The 17,460-nt window shown below is 34.9% G+C and overlaps 1 protein-coding gene across 1 annotated transcript in view; it reads left to right on the top strand.

Annotated features, from left to right (window-relative positions):
• Nucleotides 1-616: 616 nt before the first annotated feature.
• LOC134851371 (uncharacterized) overlaps nt 617-17,460 on the top strand; it is a gene marked incomplete in the record, with an annotated part of 17,575 nt that continues 731 nt past the window's right edge. The window contains 3 exon segments of the mRNA XM_063867430.1: nt 617-629; nt 1,717-1,886; nt 2,711-2,851. Coding sequence (XP_063723500.1) covers nt 625-629; nt 1,717-1,886; nt 2,711-2,851 — 316 coding nt within the window.

The following is a 17,460-nucleotide window of genomic DNA, read 5'->3' as shown; positions in this document are numbered from 1 at the left end:
CCCATAATCATTTTTAGTTGTTTATTTGTATAACGTAAAATCTGCTTTCTGCCCGCAGCCAAAAGGTGATGTATCGGCGTTTGTATCCTGGTGAATGATTTGTACTTGTCAATTGTCAGATTACACAAATGAGTGTGTTTGAAAGTAAATCAATATACTCCTGCTAAACGAAGATTTTTTTAAAAAAGCTTGATTTTTCATCCTATTTGCTGAAAACTTCCATGCCTTCTGAACTATGATTTTAAAAAATATATATATTTTATTTATCATTTCATTTACTCTGTGCAAAACCGTTTTCTTTTTTAAATTTTTGATGCGAAAGTTTTCGTATTTATGTAACAATTGAAATTAACGGTTAAACAATGAATAACGATAAAAAATCGATTGCTATAGCATGAGGTTTGCTGGTATTCTTGCAAATAGTATCATTGTACATTTTTCTTATACTTTTTGTTTTAATGAAGAAAATCTGTGACATTTAATTACGAATTTAATCATTTATGCTAAAATTCACGAGACTTGTTTGTAACAAGTATAAGCAAGTATCAGCGTAGTACTAATTTAATCAGTAAGAAAGAGGTTAACTACGAAAACATAACTTTGTTACGATCAATAAACAGTCAAATGAGGTTCGCTGTGGTGAAAAGAAATTCGACTTCGATTTTTAAATTAGTTGTCGTTTGCTTATTCATTCTGATCTTTGTTAAAATTATTTCTGAATCTAATTTACTTGTTTCAAAATATCAGAGCGAAGGGTAGGAAAACGTTAACTGTTCCTTTAAAAATTTACTTTTGTCTTTTTTTTGGATTTGCGCTGAAAACTAATTTTTTTAAAAGCAGAACAACTGGAAAAGTTTGAAAAGGTTTTTTGAAAAATTGAATCCTAAAAGCATACGGTGATTAGCTGATAATTAAAAATTATTATAAATTTTCAGAAACTTCAGGTGAACTTGGTTTCTTGACTTTTTTCAGTTTCGGGAGAAAATCTTGGGAATCATGATTGATCTAAAACGGTACATAAGTCTAAGAAAATTCGCTAAAAATCGGTAACTACACCTACCCCCTTTGCAACACAGGGGAAACTCGTTAGATGGCACAGCATTTATATATGCTCAGCATTGAATTCTTTACTAGATACAACGGTAGCGATAGTTAACAAGATCACTAAAAACTCAAAAATTTCTCAGAACCAAGTTTATTCTAAATTATACAGATAAAATTGCATCGCTGTTTTTGCTGTCTCAAATAAAATCTAATTTAATTGGAACAAGTTAACATCCTCCACCCCCCCCCCCCTCTCCAAGCCGCACCGCATATGAAGACAGAGGTCAACTTGGTTCTTAGTTCGAATTAGCCAATCAGAATAGAGCGCTTAGAAAATTTAATATAAGTTGAACACTGGTGTGGAAGATCTTAACTTGATCTTTTTTAGGGGGGGGGGATACTTAACTTCATCCATCCTTAATGCCATGTAAGAAGCTGAGTTGACTATTGTACCAAGCAAATAATTGCTACCCCTATAAAAAAAATCAACGGAATTTTGTACCTTTTAACGAATTTCCCCCCTTTTGTGATGGGGGGGGGGGGGGCTTAGTTAACAAGATCTGACCTCAATCATTGAACCGATATAACTAAATGTCTATTAATTATTTTTCTTACTTTATCCGTTAATTGGTTGAAAAGTTAACTATTTCCTAGCCTCGCGTTTTTTTTTAGTTCGCGCACTTCTAATGACTTTTCTCAGTCATCTGTACCGTTTTGCCAAAACAGAAATAAGTTCATAACATTTCACGATATACACCCCGAAGGCCGAGGACTTTTGCACAAATACGATGATTTCACTGACGCAGCACTTGTGGCTATTCAAACAAACCGCACTTTGATAGGTAAGCATATGGCTTTTGGATCCTTCTTGTATGACTAATACTTTTTCGAATCTTTTCTAAAGTGATACATTTGATTGTTTCAAGTGTAACTAGTCAGACAATTCAGACTACTCAGACTGTTTATAAATTTAGACTTTTGAAATTAATTATGAGTGAATTGTCACTTTGATGTAAACAGAACTCTTAATGGAAAAAGATAGTTGTGGAGGTTAGTTTCAAAAGATAGTTTCAAAGTTTGGATGTTAACCTGGGAAAACATCCAGGAAATTACCCTTACTTTTAAAAAAAAAGCATTTAAAAATTTTTGGGCTTCAAGGAAAGTTTTAGGGACTAACACAGGGGCGGATTCAGGGGGTGGGCGGACGCCTCCCCTCCCTCAGGTATTCGACCCCCTGCCGACCCAAAGGGTACCCCCATTGAACTTTTTAAGAAATCCATTTTTGGACGACCGACCCTAAAATTTTTCTAAAGGCGCCTTTGGCGTCAATATATTCTAACTTTGAGGGGGAAACGCGCCAAACAAAACGCAATTTTTTGAAATTTTCCGAAAAGTGCCCAAAAACGGCTTTTTTAACCTGTTTTTTAAAAAATTTGCCTGCGGAGCAGAAAATTTGGCCAAGACTGCGTCTTTTTACTGCTTTGAGAGAGCTCGGAAAATTTATTTTGCCGACCTTAAAAGAAGTCGTCAAAGTTTTTAATTTTTTTTGAAAATCCGCCCCCGCCCCCCTCGAGAAAATCCTAGATCCGCCCCTGGACTAACATTATTTCTTTATGGGCCTATCTTTTTTAATAGACCAAATTATTATACCATAAACTTTCAATAGATTACTTACCAAAGCTGCGAGCGGCACATGCCAAAAAAGGACTGGGCCAAGAGGAAATTGAGATTGAGAAGAACGATCTGATTCCGTGGAAAGTTGGAAATATTTTTGACATAACAAGTCTGCAGTATACTATAAAACGGAGTGGATACAAAAAAGTAAGCTGGAAATAATCTTTACAATCATAAAATTTCAGAAAAATTAGAAAAGTTCAAACAAGTTTGAACAAGAGCAAAATATTTGCAATGGTCGATTACCTAAATTGATTTTGAGCAGGGGCTGATCCAGGATTTTCTCGAAGGGAGGGGGGGGGGGGGGGTGGATTTTCAAAAAAAAGTTAAAAATTTTGTCGACCTTTTTTGAAGTCGACCAAATTGATATTCTGAGCTCTCTCAAATCATATAGTGACCCCATTTTGACCAAGTGTTTTGCGCCTCAGGCAAGTTTTCGTAAATGAAACAGGCCAAATGCGTTTTCTGGCATTTTTGGAAAAATGTTGACCAAAAAAATGTGTTTTTTTTTGGCACGCGCTTCCCTTCAAAATAAATATGAATTGGCGCTGTCATAAAATTGGATGTCAAAAAATAGTACCAAAGGGGGATCCATTGGGCCGGCAGTGGGTCGAATCCCTCGGGGGGGGGGGGGGGGAGTCCGCTCCGCTCTTTCCCTAAATCCGCCCCTGATTTTAGGTATTACATGACTGCTCTTATCATGAAGCTCTGAATGTCCCGATAGCTTTTGCAGCTCTAAATGAATGTAAATTGTTTAATTTTGTTCGAAAATCTGTAAAGTCCATATTAATCACTATCCATTTGTAGTTGTAAGAAACCAAATTGCATGGCTTAATTCAAATTGAAACTATTTTGGGACAGGGTTTGAAATAAACGTCCTAAATATCTTTCTGCCGATAAAAAATGTTATTCAAGATCAAAATTGGCCAATTGAAATGTAGAAAGTGGTGCAAAAAGCAATCGATTTTATACAGATAATGTAGCAGACACCTTAAAAAATCCCTTTTATCTTACTGCAAAAAAATAGCTTAAAAATCAATTGCAATCGATTCTATATTAAATCCTTTTTGGAATTTTTTTTGCTTTCATTTGCCTACGGTTTCATTAACAACAAAATTGATTTATTTCATTTTTTAACTAATTTTTTGTATACTCAATTTATACAGAATATATATATATATTTGTTCAGATTTTTTAGACTGTGAAAAAATCAATAAATAGTGGAAATAAAAATTCAACATATAGCTTAGAAAGAAAATCCGTTTTGATGTTTGGTATAAACAAGCTATGAGAATAACTAATATCTATATTTTATATTTTATCGCATAAAAAAATTTTATACTATTTTGTATTTTCATAACGTGATATTTGCCTAACAAAATGAGCCTAGAACGTTATTAATAAAAAATGACAATAAAAAATCTTGCATAGTTTCATTTCTCATTACCAGGGAAACCCAAGTTTTGCAAAGTCTGAAAGGGAATCCCTTAAATGCTTAACAAATACTGGAAATTTTTAAAAATCATAGCGAATCATATTAACCAAAAAAATTGAAGAAAATTACGTTGAAAAGGTCGAACCGGTATTAGATCATCATTTTTTCTATGACACACGAAAACAACCTAAAAAACTCTACAACCCTACTTTCATGCTGATTTTAAAGGCTTTTGTATTGACCACAGCAAGCTACAAACAAGTATGCCGAGTTTGCGTGGATCAAGGCACAGCAGACGAAACAAGCAGAGGTCGCACAATTTCACCTTCAACATCTTAAGCCACCCTTTCATTCAAGAAACTTTCAACAAATCCCCGTTCGAAAAGCGTTGAACAAAGCAGAACCGGAAGAACTGTCGCAAACAGTGAAATTAAAATCAGACTACACAAAAATTCAAATTAGACAAATATGGAGAATAAGACGGCTCTAAATTGTACGAATCAGCTGATAGAGTTTCAGATTCTACTACGACGTATCAGACGAAAGCAAAAAAAATATAGTAATTTCACATCAGCTGAAGAAAATCTTTTGAAAACTAACTTACCAGTAGATGTCAAGCACTGTTTGGCAGTGTATTGAACTTTAGAGCTTACGAAATAAAAGGGAAAACGTTCACATAAGAGCCTGCATATACAAAAATTTGAACGGTTCGTAACAAAACATTGCGTCGCGGAGAAACCGTTTTTGGCATAGACGGATTATGGTCATTTGACTAGGCGTATGTTGATGAACGTACAGATTAAATCAATGATTCAAGGTATATTATGGATGTTGTGGATGGCCTGACCCTTATTTTTGCGTACAACCCTTAAAATCATAGTATGCCAACTCAACTGCAAAAAGCATTCAAACAGATGATAAATCAAAACAACCGGAAACATTTTGGTAGATGGGCGCTGCTAAAATTCAAACAAGAAAAAATTTGAAACTTATACAACAGAGGGTGAAAAGCTAGGCTTTCGCTGACAGGAACATTCGATTTCTAACGAGTTTGCTTTTTTAGTAATTGCAAGACATGTGGATCTAATCTTACATTGATGAGTTTCAAAGTTTTTCCAACGCAAAAAACTCAAGAATAAACCATGTTATCACTAATTCAACCCACAAAAAAGTGGCCCAATAACAACTTTCCTTGTCTAGCTTCAATAAGAGAGGAACAATCGTTGAAATTACGCTGCTGACCAAAGCCTTACCTTGGTGATTTCATATTGTTAGAATAACAAAACTTGACATTCATTATCGAAAAAGAATCTAATCAATCGTTCACAGACAAAAAATTTGAATTATTTGGCATACCAGCAAGGAACTTGCCAACTTATAATTTAATTGACGCCAATAAGTAATCTTAAGTCTGTATGTTTTTTTGAGATCAAAATGATCAGGTTTTGGAAAAAAATGGATTAAAATAAAAATTGGCCGTTAATTTTAGTGGCAGCAAACGTTCCTTTACTATTAAATTGGTGTCATCAGCCTCTCTCAAATGTTTTTTTTATTGAAAACTTTACTTATATAATAGTCGAATATATTTTTCTACAAGGCAAATGAAGAATTGAAACAACAAATCTAGTGTTCACCATTCATTTAACAAAAACTTTCATGTAAAGCAAGTCTAATAGTGTCAAAAGAAAAAAATCTGGACCATATTCTGAGAAACGGGTGAAATCACAAAATTAGAATGTGATGAAACCGAGAAAATATTCACCGAAATCAATCGGAAGGTTGCTTTTGAGGTTTTCAGTTATAGCGTCGACCCCATTATCGAATCTCATTCATTATGTTTGCTTTTTTGGGAAGGCAATACTTTTCAGATTTTTCCCATTTTGGTAGGTTTCAAAGGTATAAGAGATAGAAAGGACTACTATTTTGGTTATGAACAATCCAGTTAGTTCCTATAACTCTCACATCACAAAATCGAATGTCAACTACCCTGTTGCTGAAATCAAAATAAAAATTATCTGCTCGGACATTTTTCTTTATCATACGTTGAGTCACACTTGCTAAAAAGCACACTTGCTAAAAATTAGTGGTGAAAGAAAAACGGTTATATTTGCGGTTATTAACCAAAAAGTTAAAAAATTTGGATTTTAAGTTGTCGAAGAGATTAAAATCTGTTGGTACTTCTACGAACAGAAACCATTGCACTCATACCATTTTGGGAAGAAGGAGGAAAAATTGTTTACAATTAGTTTCAAAGTTTTTCTGATTAAGAATTCAGAAGTTCTATCATAATCAAGCAACCACGCCAAACGTCTCAAGCCATTTCAAACAGTGGTTTAGTGGATTTCGGCGTTTAGGCTATGGGAATTGAACAAGTTTGGAAATTTAGAGTAGCAATAGCAAAGTGTAATGAAAACTTGTCTGGCAGCACCTGAATTAAAAGATTGGAAACGCCCTTGCTCAAAAAAATGGTCAGTTTCACTCACCGGATGGTCCAATGTTCTAATTTGAAGTTTGGAAACGCCTTCGCTCCATTATTTGGTCCAATTTACTCAGCTGTTCTTCCAAGGCACAAATTGAAGTTTTAGGAGATAGCAACAAATTTATCGATTTCCAGAGAACTCGCTTGAAGATCTTAATTCATTGATCAAAACCGTCGTGATTTCCTGCGAATTCATGCTACAGAGGCAGCTTATCGAGACGCACCTTAGTTGGTCAAAAACTCCCTTTTAACTATGTTTTCCGAATGCTTAAAATCTTTAAATTTGGAAAAACTTCTAGATTTGATGCTAATTTTGCTTATAAAATTTTCATTGAGACCGAATTATGATACGGCAATGATTCAAAACGATTAGTGTTTGCTTTTCAAGCTAATAATTCGATGTTGATCCGTCAGGTAATTATGGTATTGATGGGCGGGCTGGACGTCTTTGTCACGGAATGTAAGCGGCTCATGGCTGCATTTAGGGATGTCTGTTTATTTGGTAAAGTTGCATGTGATTTTTTAGCAAGCGACAAGCATCTAACCAGTGGTGTTACAATAATACTTTTTCTGAGATGATCTCCTAATGACTTGGTTACTATGTCAGAGCATTAAGATAAAGAACACTTAGTTCACATAGGCTAACCCATATGTGCGTAAAATGGATAACATGGCAATGTTGCTTTATATTAAAGTTCACCGAGTATCTTTTCGAACACAATTGCTGTGAAAAGCTAGTTTCTTGATGATAATTTTGCTTAAAAAAAGCCAGTTCCTTGAATGATTGTGGCAATGTGCACAAAAACAGTATCTTTTTTTCCAAATTGAACAAGTCCAGTCCACTCATTGCAGGTATTCTTTTATCAACGACTGATAGCAAAAAAGGGATAAAAACGCTAGGACACTAGATTTTCGCTTTTTTAAATAGTCAAGGAATCAATTATTCTAATCAACACAGTCATTTTAATCTAGCATATGATCTCAAACTAATTCAGAAATTCTATCATAATCAAGCAACCACGCCAAATGTCTCAAGCCATTTCAAACTGTGGTTTAGTGGATTTCGGCGTTTAGGCTATGGGAATTGAACAGGTTTGGAAATTTAGAGTAGCTATAGCAAAGTGTAATGGGAACTTATCTGGCAGCACCTGAATTAAAAGGTTGGAAACGCCCTTGCTCAAAAAAATGGTCAGTTTCTTTCACCGGTTGGTCCAATGTTCTAATTTGAAGTTTGGAACCGTCTTCGCTCCATTATTTGGTCCAATTTACTCAGCTGTTCTTCCAAGGCACAAATTGAAGTTTTAGGAGATAGCAACAAATTTATCGATTTCCAGAGAACTCGCTTGAAGATCTTAATTCATTGCTCAAAACCGTCGTGATTTCCTGCGAACTAATGCTACAGAGGCAGCTTATCGAGACGCACCTTAGTTGGTCAAAAACTCCCTTTTAACTATGTTTTCCGAATGCTTAAAATCTTTAAATTTGGAAAAACTTCTAGATTTGATGCTAATTTTGCTTATAAAATTTTCATTGAGACCGAATTATGATACGGCAATGATTCAAAACGATTAGTGTTTGCTTTTCAAGCTAATAATTCGATGTTGATCCGTCAGGTAATTATGGTATTGATGGGCGGGCTGGACGTCTTTGTCACGGAATGTAAGCGGCTCGTGACTGCATTTAGGGATGTCTGTTTATTTGGTAAAGTTGCATGTGATTTTTTAGCAAGCGACAAGCATCTAATCAGTGGTGTTACAATAATACTTTTTCTGAGATGATCTCCAAATGACTTGGTTACTATGTCAGAGCATTAAGATAAAGAATACTTAGTTCACATAGGCTAACCCATATGTGCGTAAAATGGATAACATGGCAATGTTGCTTTATACTAAAGTTCACCGAGTATCTTTTCGAACACAATTGCTGTGAAAAGCTAGTTTCTTGATGATAATTTTGCTTAAAAAAGCCAGTTCCTTGAATGATTGTGGCAATGTGCACGAAAACAGTATATGTTTTTCCAAATTGAACAAGTCCAGTCCACTCATTGCAGGTATTCTTTTATCAACGACTGATAGCTAAAAAGGGATAAAAACGCTAGGAAACTAGATTTTCGCTTTTTTAAATAGTCAAGGAATCAATTATTCTAATCAACACAGTCATTTCAATCTAGCATATGATCTCAAACTAATTCAGGAGGCTCCACTGGACTTGGTTTCTTCTAAATTGCCGAATTGAACCATTTCAGTTGGTTTGAAGTTTGAGACGCCGCTGTAGAAAAATGGGTGAAGTGTTTTTCTTGGAACAGCGTGCGTGCATCAACAGCTTACCTATGTTCCGATAAAAGATTGAATGAAATCAATATCATGAGTGAAAGCGGAAACGAAAATTATTAGTGCAATTTACTGAGGGCTGTAAAACTCGCAAGCATTTTAAATATCAATTTTCAAGCTGCAGCATTTAGAACAATATTGAAACCTGACATTACTTTTTTCATAGCGAACACAAACTCAGACCAGCATGAAGTCATTGGTTACTAAATGCTCAAATGGTGGTCGAATTTTTGTTCGTTTTTTTCATGGACGAAGGTTGAAAAATTATCCACATGTATACAAGAACATGAGACTTTGTATTCATGAAGGAACCCAAATACTGATAATACACCAACCATTCAGCTAACTCTATCAAGCGTGGGCTTTGTTGTAATTGTGTTTTTTGAAATATCATTTCATCCTGATTTCCTATACTTGTTAATTTAAACCACCATAGCATGGTAAAATTTTGATTTCCTATACTTTTTAATGTAAGCCACTATAGCATGGTACAATTTGCTGAGCAAAAATGGCAAGACTTTTTTATTCTGATTATTTTCTATACCGAATATTTTTTTGACTTTTCTCAAATTTTTCACCAGAACAATCAGCACGGCCTCTGGATAAAGTTTTTCAACATTTAAATAACCTAAAAAAAGTTACTGGATAAATCTGTGAACGACAATACCCGTTCAACACAAAAGCATGTAAAGTCTGTTTTGATGTTTTTTTTGAAGATTTTAAAAAGTTTAAAGATCATTAGTACTACAGTCAGTTTGAGCTTGAATGTATCGAGTCAATGAAGCAAGCCAAGTTTGTGGCAAGTTTTTGCCAGGAGCACTGCCAATTTCAAGGTTGTTCATCGAGTTTTAGTTAACAGCAACTTTTCCTCAAATGTCATGTTAGATCAATTGTCATGGTTGATTTTTTCCATCAATTGTCATGATAGATAAAGTTTGCAGCACCCCGTGATCAAATAATAAAATTGAGAAAGAACGTAAAGCCTCAAAAAAAAAGTTCAGATCATTGTGTTGTTTGCTTCAAGTCAGTAATTTTTAGCTTCGATGAGAACGTGGAAAAGTGATTGTCAATTGGCAATAGATTGGGAAAAATAAATATCTTCGAAACTGCAAAAAAAATTCATGCGATTGGTTTATTTGTTACAGTCTTTCCTGGGGCACATCCATCGATTTGATCTGCATGGTGGTTTTCTAAGTCGATCGTTCTTGTTTTGGAAGTCGAACGTTTTCATCAGAATTACTAGTTTTTACAGTTACTACTATGAATTACGTTTTTCTCTAAAAAAAGTGTCACAAATTTCATCAAGAAAATCAGTATGTTTTCAAAGCGTGTACTTAGTTGGGTTGCGGTGATTTTACTAATTTGTTTTTTCTTTGCAAGAGACAACGTTAGAAAGATTACGCTAGTGGATAATAAAACTCAGCAGCATCGTTTTTATGGTATTCTTCCGAGTATTTCTGATTTTGCCTAAAATTCTCAAGCATGCATAAAATTTAGCAGCGGAGAACTTTTTCGATTATTTTGTTTATGAGACTACGTGAAATTTTTTACGCTAGCGGATAGTTAAGCTTGGCTGAATCTTTTTTGGCATGCCTTAGAAAAAACAAAAGAAGTTTTTTTAGTTTTGCAATTGGAAAATTATGAGTTTCAGTTACAAATATTATTTTTGTCTGGCAAGCCTTCCTCGAGACATCAGTTTTATCTGTTTTGGTCTGATGGCATGCATTTTATGTCTTTGAAGCGTAAATGTTAGCGTTATGTTGTCCTGGGGATATGCTAAAAAGGCGCCATAGGGTACCAGTTATTTTTTTTCAAGTTGTATCATCACTAAAAACAAAACAAGATTTCGGTCAACTAAATTTTTTGCAATCGACAACAGTATCAATAAAAAACTATTGAAGAAAGTTTAATTAAGAACTATTCAAATTTAATTTCGATTTCCCAAAATCAGTTTACACAAAAAAGTTCTTTCAGAAAATACCCACTCCATGTAAAGTTTTTAAATAAACTATTGTAGGGTGGACTAGAGTAGTGGTACAGTAGAAAAGGAAGATGTGTCAGTGAGTAACAGCTCCTATAAACGAAATTGAACCAACGCGCAGAGATTTTGACCAGTGGTTCACCATAAACCGCACGATGTTACTAGACCTTCTGTTAGATGAAAATAATCTCCTGGTTGAAAGCAGAAAGCGGCTCTAGGATAGATGTTGTGTGATTAAAAGCTATAATTCAATGCAAAGCTTTGATGTTCATGCCCATATTTGCCTTGAACAGTCGCCGAGAAAAATACTGTTCAAGTACGATTGCCAGTCAATAGCGTTCTACGAGAACAGAGACAGGTCTTTTATTGAGAATGCAGAGCCTTAAAAAAACTGGAACTTCAAATCCATTGATATGACAAACTCAAAGAAAAAAAAGAGGACCAGCAGAAGCCCGAAACTCCGACAAAAATCGGAGATTTGTTTCAATCACTCAGCCGTTGTAGGAGTCTTTTTCTTCTATCAGTCAAAGTTCCATTGCACAAAAATTGATTCTCGAGATCGCTCGAGTCTCTTCAAATAGACTGAAATGTGTTTTTTTATCTTTTAACTCTTCGCCTAGTTTTAGTTTAAATCTTGTTTGCGAATTTCCAATTTATATTTTTCAGAAGTGAAACTTAGTAGAGGAAAAATGTTAAAGGAAAAGACATGAATCTTTTCTATTAGCTTCAAACCGTTTAAAAACCCAATTCCACTGGAGCAAATGATCAGATTAAACATGACAATATCCATTTTTTTCTAAGAGAATGGTTGTCGTAGAAATCGAAAAAAAACACATTGTCAAAAAATTCCTTACAAAAGTTCAAATTTTTTCTACGACATATGAACAATTTTTTGCTAGTTGAAAGAGTGAGAGAGAGAAATACAATTGCTCATTGTCAAATCCGAGTTCCGTATCTTTTTCAGAATAACGAAAGAGTCTTTATCCCAGTCAAAAGAAAACTTAAAAGGGAAGGTTGAAATAATTTCATTTTATACATCCAGTCATAATTTGAACTTTTGAAAAACTCTCCATTTTCTCTCTCTTTATCTCTTTAAAGTTCAAATGTAGTGGGATGAGTCAGGTTTCTTAAAGCAAGGTCCCAAAGAATTTTTCAAGCAGTTACGATGACTTACACACTAGTGTTACGTGTAAAATCATTTCTAATAAGCTGTTGAAAAATTAACAATTTATTTTTTTATTTGAAATGAGAGCTTCGATTCTAACGATACTCAAGAAGTCAAAGCAGAAAGATTGAGGAAGGGCTGAATATTTTTAGAGAAAAAATGATTTTCCTTTTCAGTTTACTTTTTTCTTTCCCCATTTCCATAAAAGTCAACTAATCTATAACGTAAACAATTTAAAACAATCTAGGACCTTAATTTGATTAGTTGCGTGTTCTAGGTCTCACATTTATTCTAATCAGTCATAGAAAACTATTTTTGTTGAAGTATAAAAAGAACAAGTGATATTTTACCACAAAAATAATGAAAAAACTAATTTTAATTTTGAATTTCAGCCTGGGTTCTAGTTCAGTCAAGGACATATTTCAAAATTGAATGAGAAAAAATTCTCCGAAACGAAAGGTTTCAATCTTTTGTTATGTTGTTTTTTTTGGTTTTTATTTAAAAAAACACATTTTGATGAAATTTCAACTGGATTTTATTGAACAGGAGGTATTACCGTTCCCGAACAGCACAGCGAAGAGCAACTCCTGGGTAGCTATTGCCCGCTAAACTAGCTGGCCATGCCTCAACATTTTGTAAAAATGTTTCATAGACCACTGATTATGACTATAGAATATTTATATTTTCATCAAAATGCATAGACATACATAGATACTGAATTGCATGCAGGAACGGAAAACTAAACTAAAAAAAAAAGTTTTTGTATTGGACCCATCAATGTATTCCTACTACAATTATTGGTGGTGATGCTAGTATGTTTTTATGTCCCCGCTACGGGCTAGAATACTTTTAGTCATTTCAAGCTAACAACCTCGAATGTAATGGGAATTTAAACAAAAGATGACGTAAAAACCAAAAAGGGAACCTAAAAGATTTATTTATGGTGGAATCATTACCCAAAAAATCTACTTAAACACCTAAAAAACAAAACTTAAGCTCTTACTTATCAACTTTTAACCAAACGAACCCCACGCTTGCGGTTAGTTTTTAATAGAATATCAGAAGTAAATCTTTTTTCATCATGCCTTGTTGACTTCATTTTTCCAGGATTTTTTTTGAATTTTTATACTTGCTGCTTAATAATTGGAAAACTTGCAAAATTTCAAGCGTGAAAACTTAAAAACTTACAAAGAGGCTGAAACCTCATTTTTTAAACAAATTTGAAAGAACCAAAGTAGCGTATGATCCACATGGTGCTGTTCTTTGTTCAAATAAAAAGTTCAGAAAAAAATAAAAAGAAACTCATCATATTGAAGCACCAATAAATCAAATCACTGTTAAATTCAATGGTTGTTTCAAAGAGTTCAACTCGGTTGCTAAAACCACTCAGCATATTGACGTTGATCAGGGTCAATCGGCAAACAAAGACGCGTGTAAGGTCTGTAGCTTAAGTCTCATATACAGTGGGCAGCAAAGAGTTCAAGCAGCAATTACAATAGAGAAAATAATCAAACATGAAACGAACCCAAACCGTTTCCAATGTTAACTGAAAAAACTTTCAAAACAATGCCGAGGACAATGAATTCATAATGTAGAAGAAAAAAATTGAAGATGAACTCATGTCTGATCAGACCGAATATGGGTTTGTCAAAATACAATACTGAATTGAAGTGAGCTTGATCAAACACGTCACTGCTGAGCAGGAGGAAATAAAAAGTTAGAAAATCTGTACTATCTGAACACTCAATTGGTGCAAGTCAGATACGGTGGCTTGAAAAGAGGAAAATACATTAAAATGATTGCGCACATGCTCCATACAGTCAAATGCTTCGCTTCACTTTGCAGAGGATGGTAAGTTGAAATTAATTTTCAAACTGACCATCAGTTTTAGTAAACTCTCGTTGCGCGTTAGAAGCTACTAGCCTCTACCAAACGATCTGAAAAGAACAGATTTTCAACGTGGTCAATCTAGATACAACAACAAGTAAGCACGAATGTCTCTGCTTCATTGCAGCTTATCATCTGAAACACGGACCTGCTCTATGCTAAACATAAACTTAATTTTACTTTATCACAAAAAGACAAAGATGCTACCTATCAAGAAGCAAAAAAAGATAATTCTGCTGATTCTACTGCTGCAAGAAAAAAAATTGTAAAGATTAACAAATTTGGTAAAAAGAGGATGATATTGTCCTTAAACAGCAGCCGGCGAAGGGAACAAACGGTGCTGAAATGGAGAAGGAGGATCCAAGGAAAGTTTCAGATGCCAATGAGCGCTCTTGACACTGATAAATTTGAAAGAATGCGCAAGATCCAGATCAAATTATTTCGTTGAAATGAATTCATTTGAAAGTTTTTGAACGCGTTATTTGGTAACTCCCGTACCGTTTTTGTTGTCCACATCAAATCTTTTTGTGTCTGGTAGGGTGTTTGTTGGATGATCTGATACCATTTTGAATTCACAAATAACTGCAATGTTTATTTGTGCCGGAACTACTGCAAATCTGGGATGGAACATATCTTCACTTTGTGGTCTTCAAGGACCTTGCAAATTTGATAAAATCTATTTGAAAAACAGTTCTTTGGGAAGGATTGAAATATGTCAGAAACGTTTGCTTAATTGCTCATCTATGCATACCCTGCAACGACATCAAATTGTTTTTTATCAAGAAGACGGGTTCGAAGTACCAAGGCAGTACTGAAATTGATCGACGCATTTTCAAAAACATTGGTGCGCGTTCGTATGTGCCAATGTGATCTTCTTTGACCTGGAGTTTTTGCTTGTACCTGTTGCTGGTGCCATAACTGGTTAAAAAACTAGCATAACAATTCGGAAAAACAAGTGTGGTCAAGTTAAGGCAAGTACGAGAACGAGATAGCGTAGAAAAATTGCTGTGCGGCCTAAAAAGTCTAGCGAAAAAAATCCATTTTGATTAAAGGAGACACTATGTCTACACCGGGCAACAACAGACAAAAGAAGATGCGACAAAGTTTTAGGCAGAAACAACCCGAACAATCTGTTCTCTGTACCACATGCCGCTGAAGAAAAAACAATCTCACTGACCTTATTACTGCAGATAAAACTCTTGCAACAAAAATGGAAAGGTCGAGAAGCTTTATGAAAAATTAGCGTTTACCGACTCATGTTTCAATAATTATTATCATTTTGTCTGTCGAACCTTGAAAAGAACTAACGAATAATAATTTTTTATTCGCTAACGGTTGATAAAATCTAACTTTTGGAAAACATCTTCAAAAAAGGGACATTCTTTGGAAAAATTGAAAACATAAGGCAAAAGGGGTTCTACCACTATAGCTACATAATAGCAGCTTTGACAAGCTCATCGCGTCACAATTGTCTGCCCTAAGTCTAAAAAATAACAGTTTCAACGGTGTTGAAATCAGTGTCATTCATATTGATATATTCAATCCGAGAGGGTGTATAGCGAGATTCATTGTTGGATAAGTGGTTATCACAACTTGTATGTATCTTGCTACTAAAATTTTTCTTTCTTATAGCTTCGGTTTTTGAAGAATTTGGTCAGTTTGGTATATTAAGTACGGGGTCGACTGCGACACTACAACACTTTAAGCACCAGAGATGGTGAAGAGTTCTTGAAAGTAAGCTGAGCAAAAATTCGACTGCTCACTGAGCGAGACCACCTTGAGTTTATTGAAGAATTGATACGCATTGGGGTGCTATCAGTCTAGGCAAAACAAAACTGGAAGCCAAACAATCAGTAAATAAAAGGCTATGGTAGAAGCGAGGAGTAAACATACAAAACTATCTTCGATGCTAGTAACTTCTAAGGATGGATAATCCAGCATCTTGTACTGCCATTAAAAACGTTTTCGTGGGCAGATGCAATTGTAGACTATCTAGGCAAAAAAAATTGTTGTCTAAGTTGTAGGCTGAAGAAAATCAACCAGTGACCTCCAAAAAAGTAGTTGAACTGAATAGTATCCACAGTTTGTCAACAGTTACCCAAGCTGATTCTGTTACTAAAGGCGAAAAAAGGTTGCAAGAAACATCACCGACTAATCAACGCTATCTACACTTAGCTGTAGAAGTCAATTAAGTTCATCGGTTGTTACAGTTTCAATTGGTTGTAAATTCCACTTTTATTTCATCGGGTGTTACAGTTTCGACATTTAAGGTAGAGATGTGAATACATTCCTTGATATGAGGATCCAATAGAGGTAGGCAGCAGAAAATACACCTGACGAGATACACCTGACGAGAGCTTCCATAAGGTGCTCCGGTAAATCTGCTTTCGGTAAACTATGGAGTTAAAGTGAAAACGGAGGAAACTCAGTATTATTTGCAGAGATTTGCAACCAAACGAAATCTGTTGGGATGAGCCCAAAACAGTGGCGACAGCAGGGGCGGATTTAGGGGGGGGCGGACGCCCCCCTTCTCAGGGATTCGACCGCCTGCCGACCCAAAGGGTCCCCCCTTTGATACTTTTGTCAAAGAACGCAATTTTTTCGTCAAATTTTTCAAAAAAAATGGCTTTTTTGACTGTTTTTTCAAAAATTTGCCTGTGGCTGGCGCAGAAATTTTAGCCAAAATAGGGGCAAAACACTGCTTTGGGAGAGCTCGAAAAATCAATTTGGTCGACCTAAAAAAAAAAAAAAAATGTCATCAAAATTTTCGAAAATTTTTTCAAAATCCGCCCCCCCCCCCCTCGAAAAAATCCTAGATCCGCCCCTGGGCGACAGTATTATTGAACATGGCCGAGAAGATCATGTTGATATCCGCGATATTCAATTGAAACCCAATTTTAACTTACTTTTACTATTTTCAGCCACTGACGTTTTTGTATATAAGGTATAAACCGTTGATGTTTACATTGAAAAGACTGGGAAACCACTTCGTCATTTGTAATTGCCCCAAAAATGTGTCAATGTGAAGTGCCCATTACAAGAAAAAGTTCTATAACTGAAAAACAAATGGCTGGTAAAATAATCAAGAAATTTGTCGGTTTGAAGCCGAACTTCTGCTGCATTCGCAATCATATTTAGACTTACTTATCAAATTCAAGTCTTTCTTTAAACAAACTAATTTTTCATATTTTTGTAGGTAGTTCTCCAAAGGAATCAGCCTGGGGAATTGATTTGAAGGCACAAACCTTTCTTACACTTGACAAATTTGGATAGGTCACCGCACTTCCGACTAGAAATTTTTAGTTTCCAGTAAAAAAAATTATCTACGGTGTTAAGTTACAAACAAAGAAGACCTCACGTCAGTGGACACCGAGCGATTCATTTTGAGAGACCTTATTCCAAGCATACTTTTTAAAATTTTTTCAAAGCAAAGATGAGTTTGAAAAACTATTTTTTTAAGCAAGG

Source organism: Symsagittifera roscoffensis, chromosome 1 (genome assembly GCF_963678635.1).
Source record: "Symsagittifera roscoffensis chromosome 1, txSymRosc1.1, whole genome shotgun sequence".
Classification (NCBI taxonomy): domain Eukaryota; kingdom Metazoa; phylum Xenacoelomorpha; order Acoela; family Convolutidae; genus Symsagittifera; species Symsagittifera roscoffensis.
This window is presented reverse-complemented; position numbering and strand designations above follow the sequence as displayed.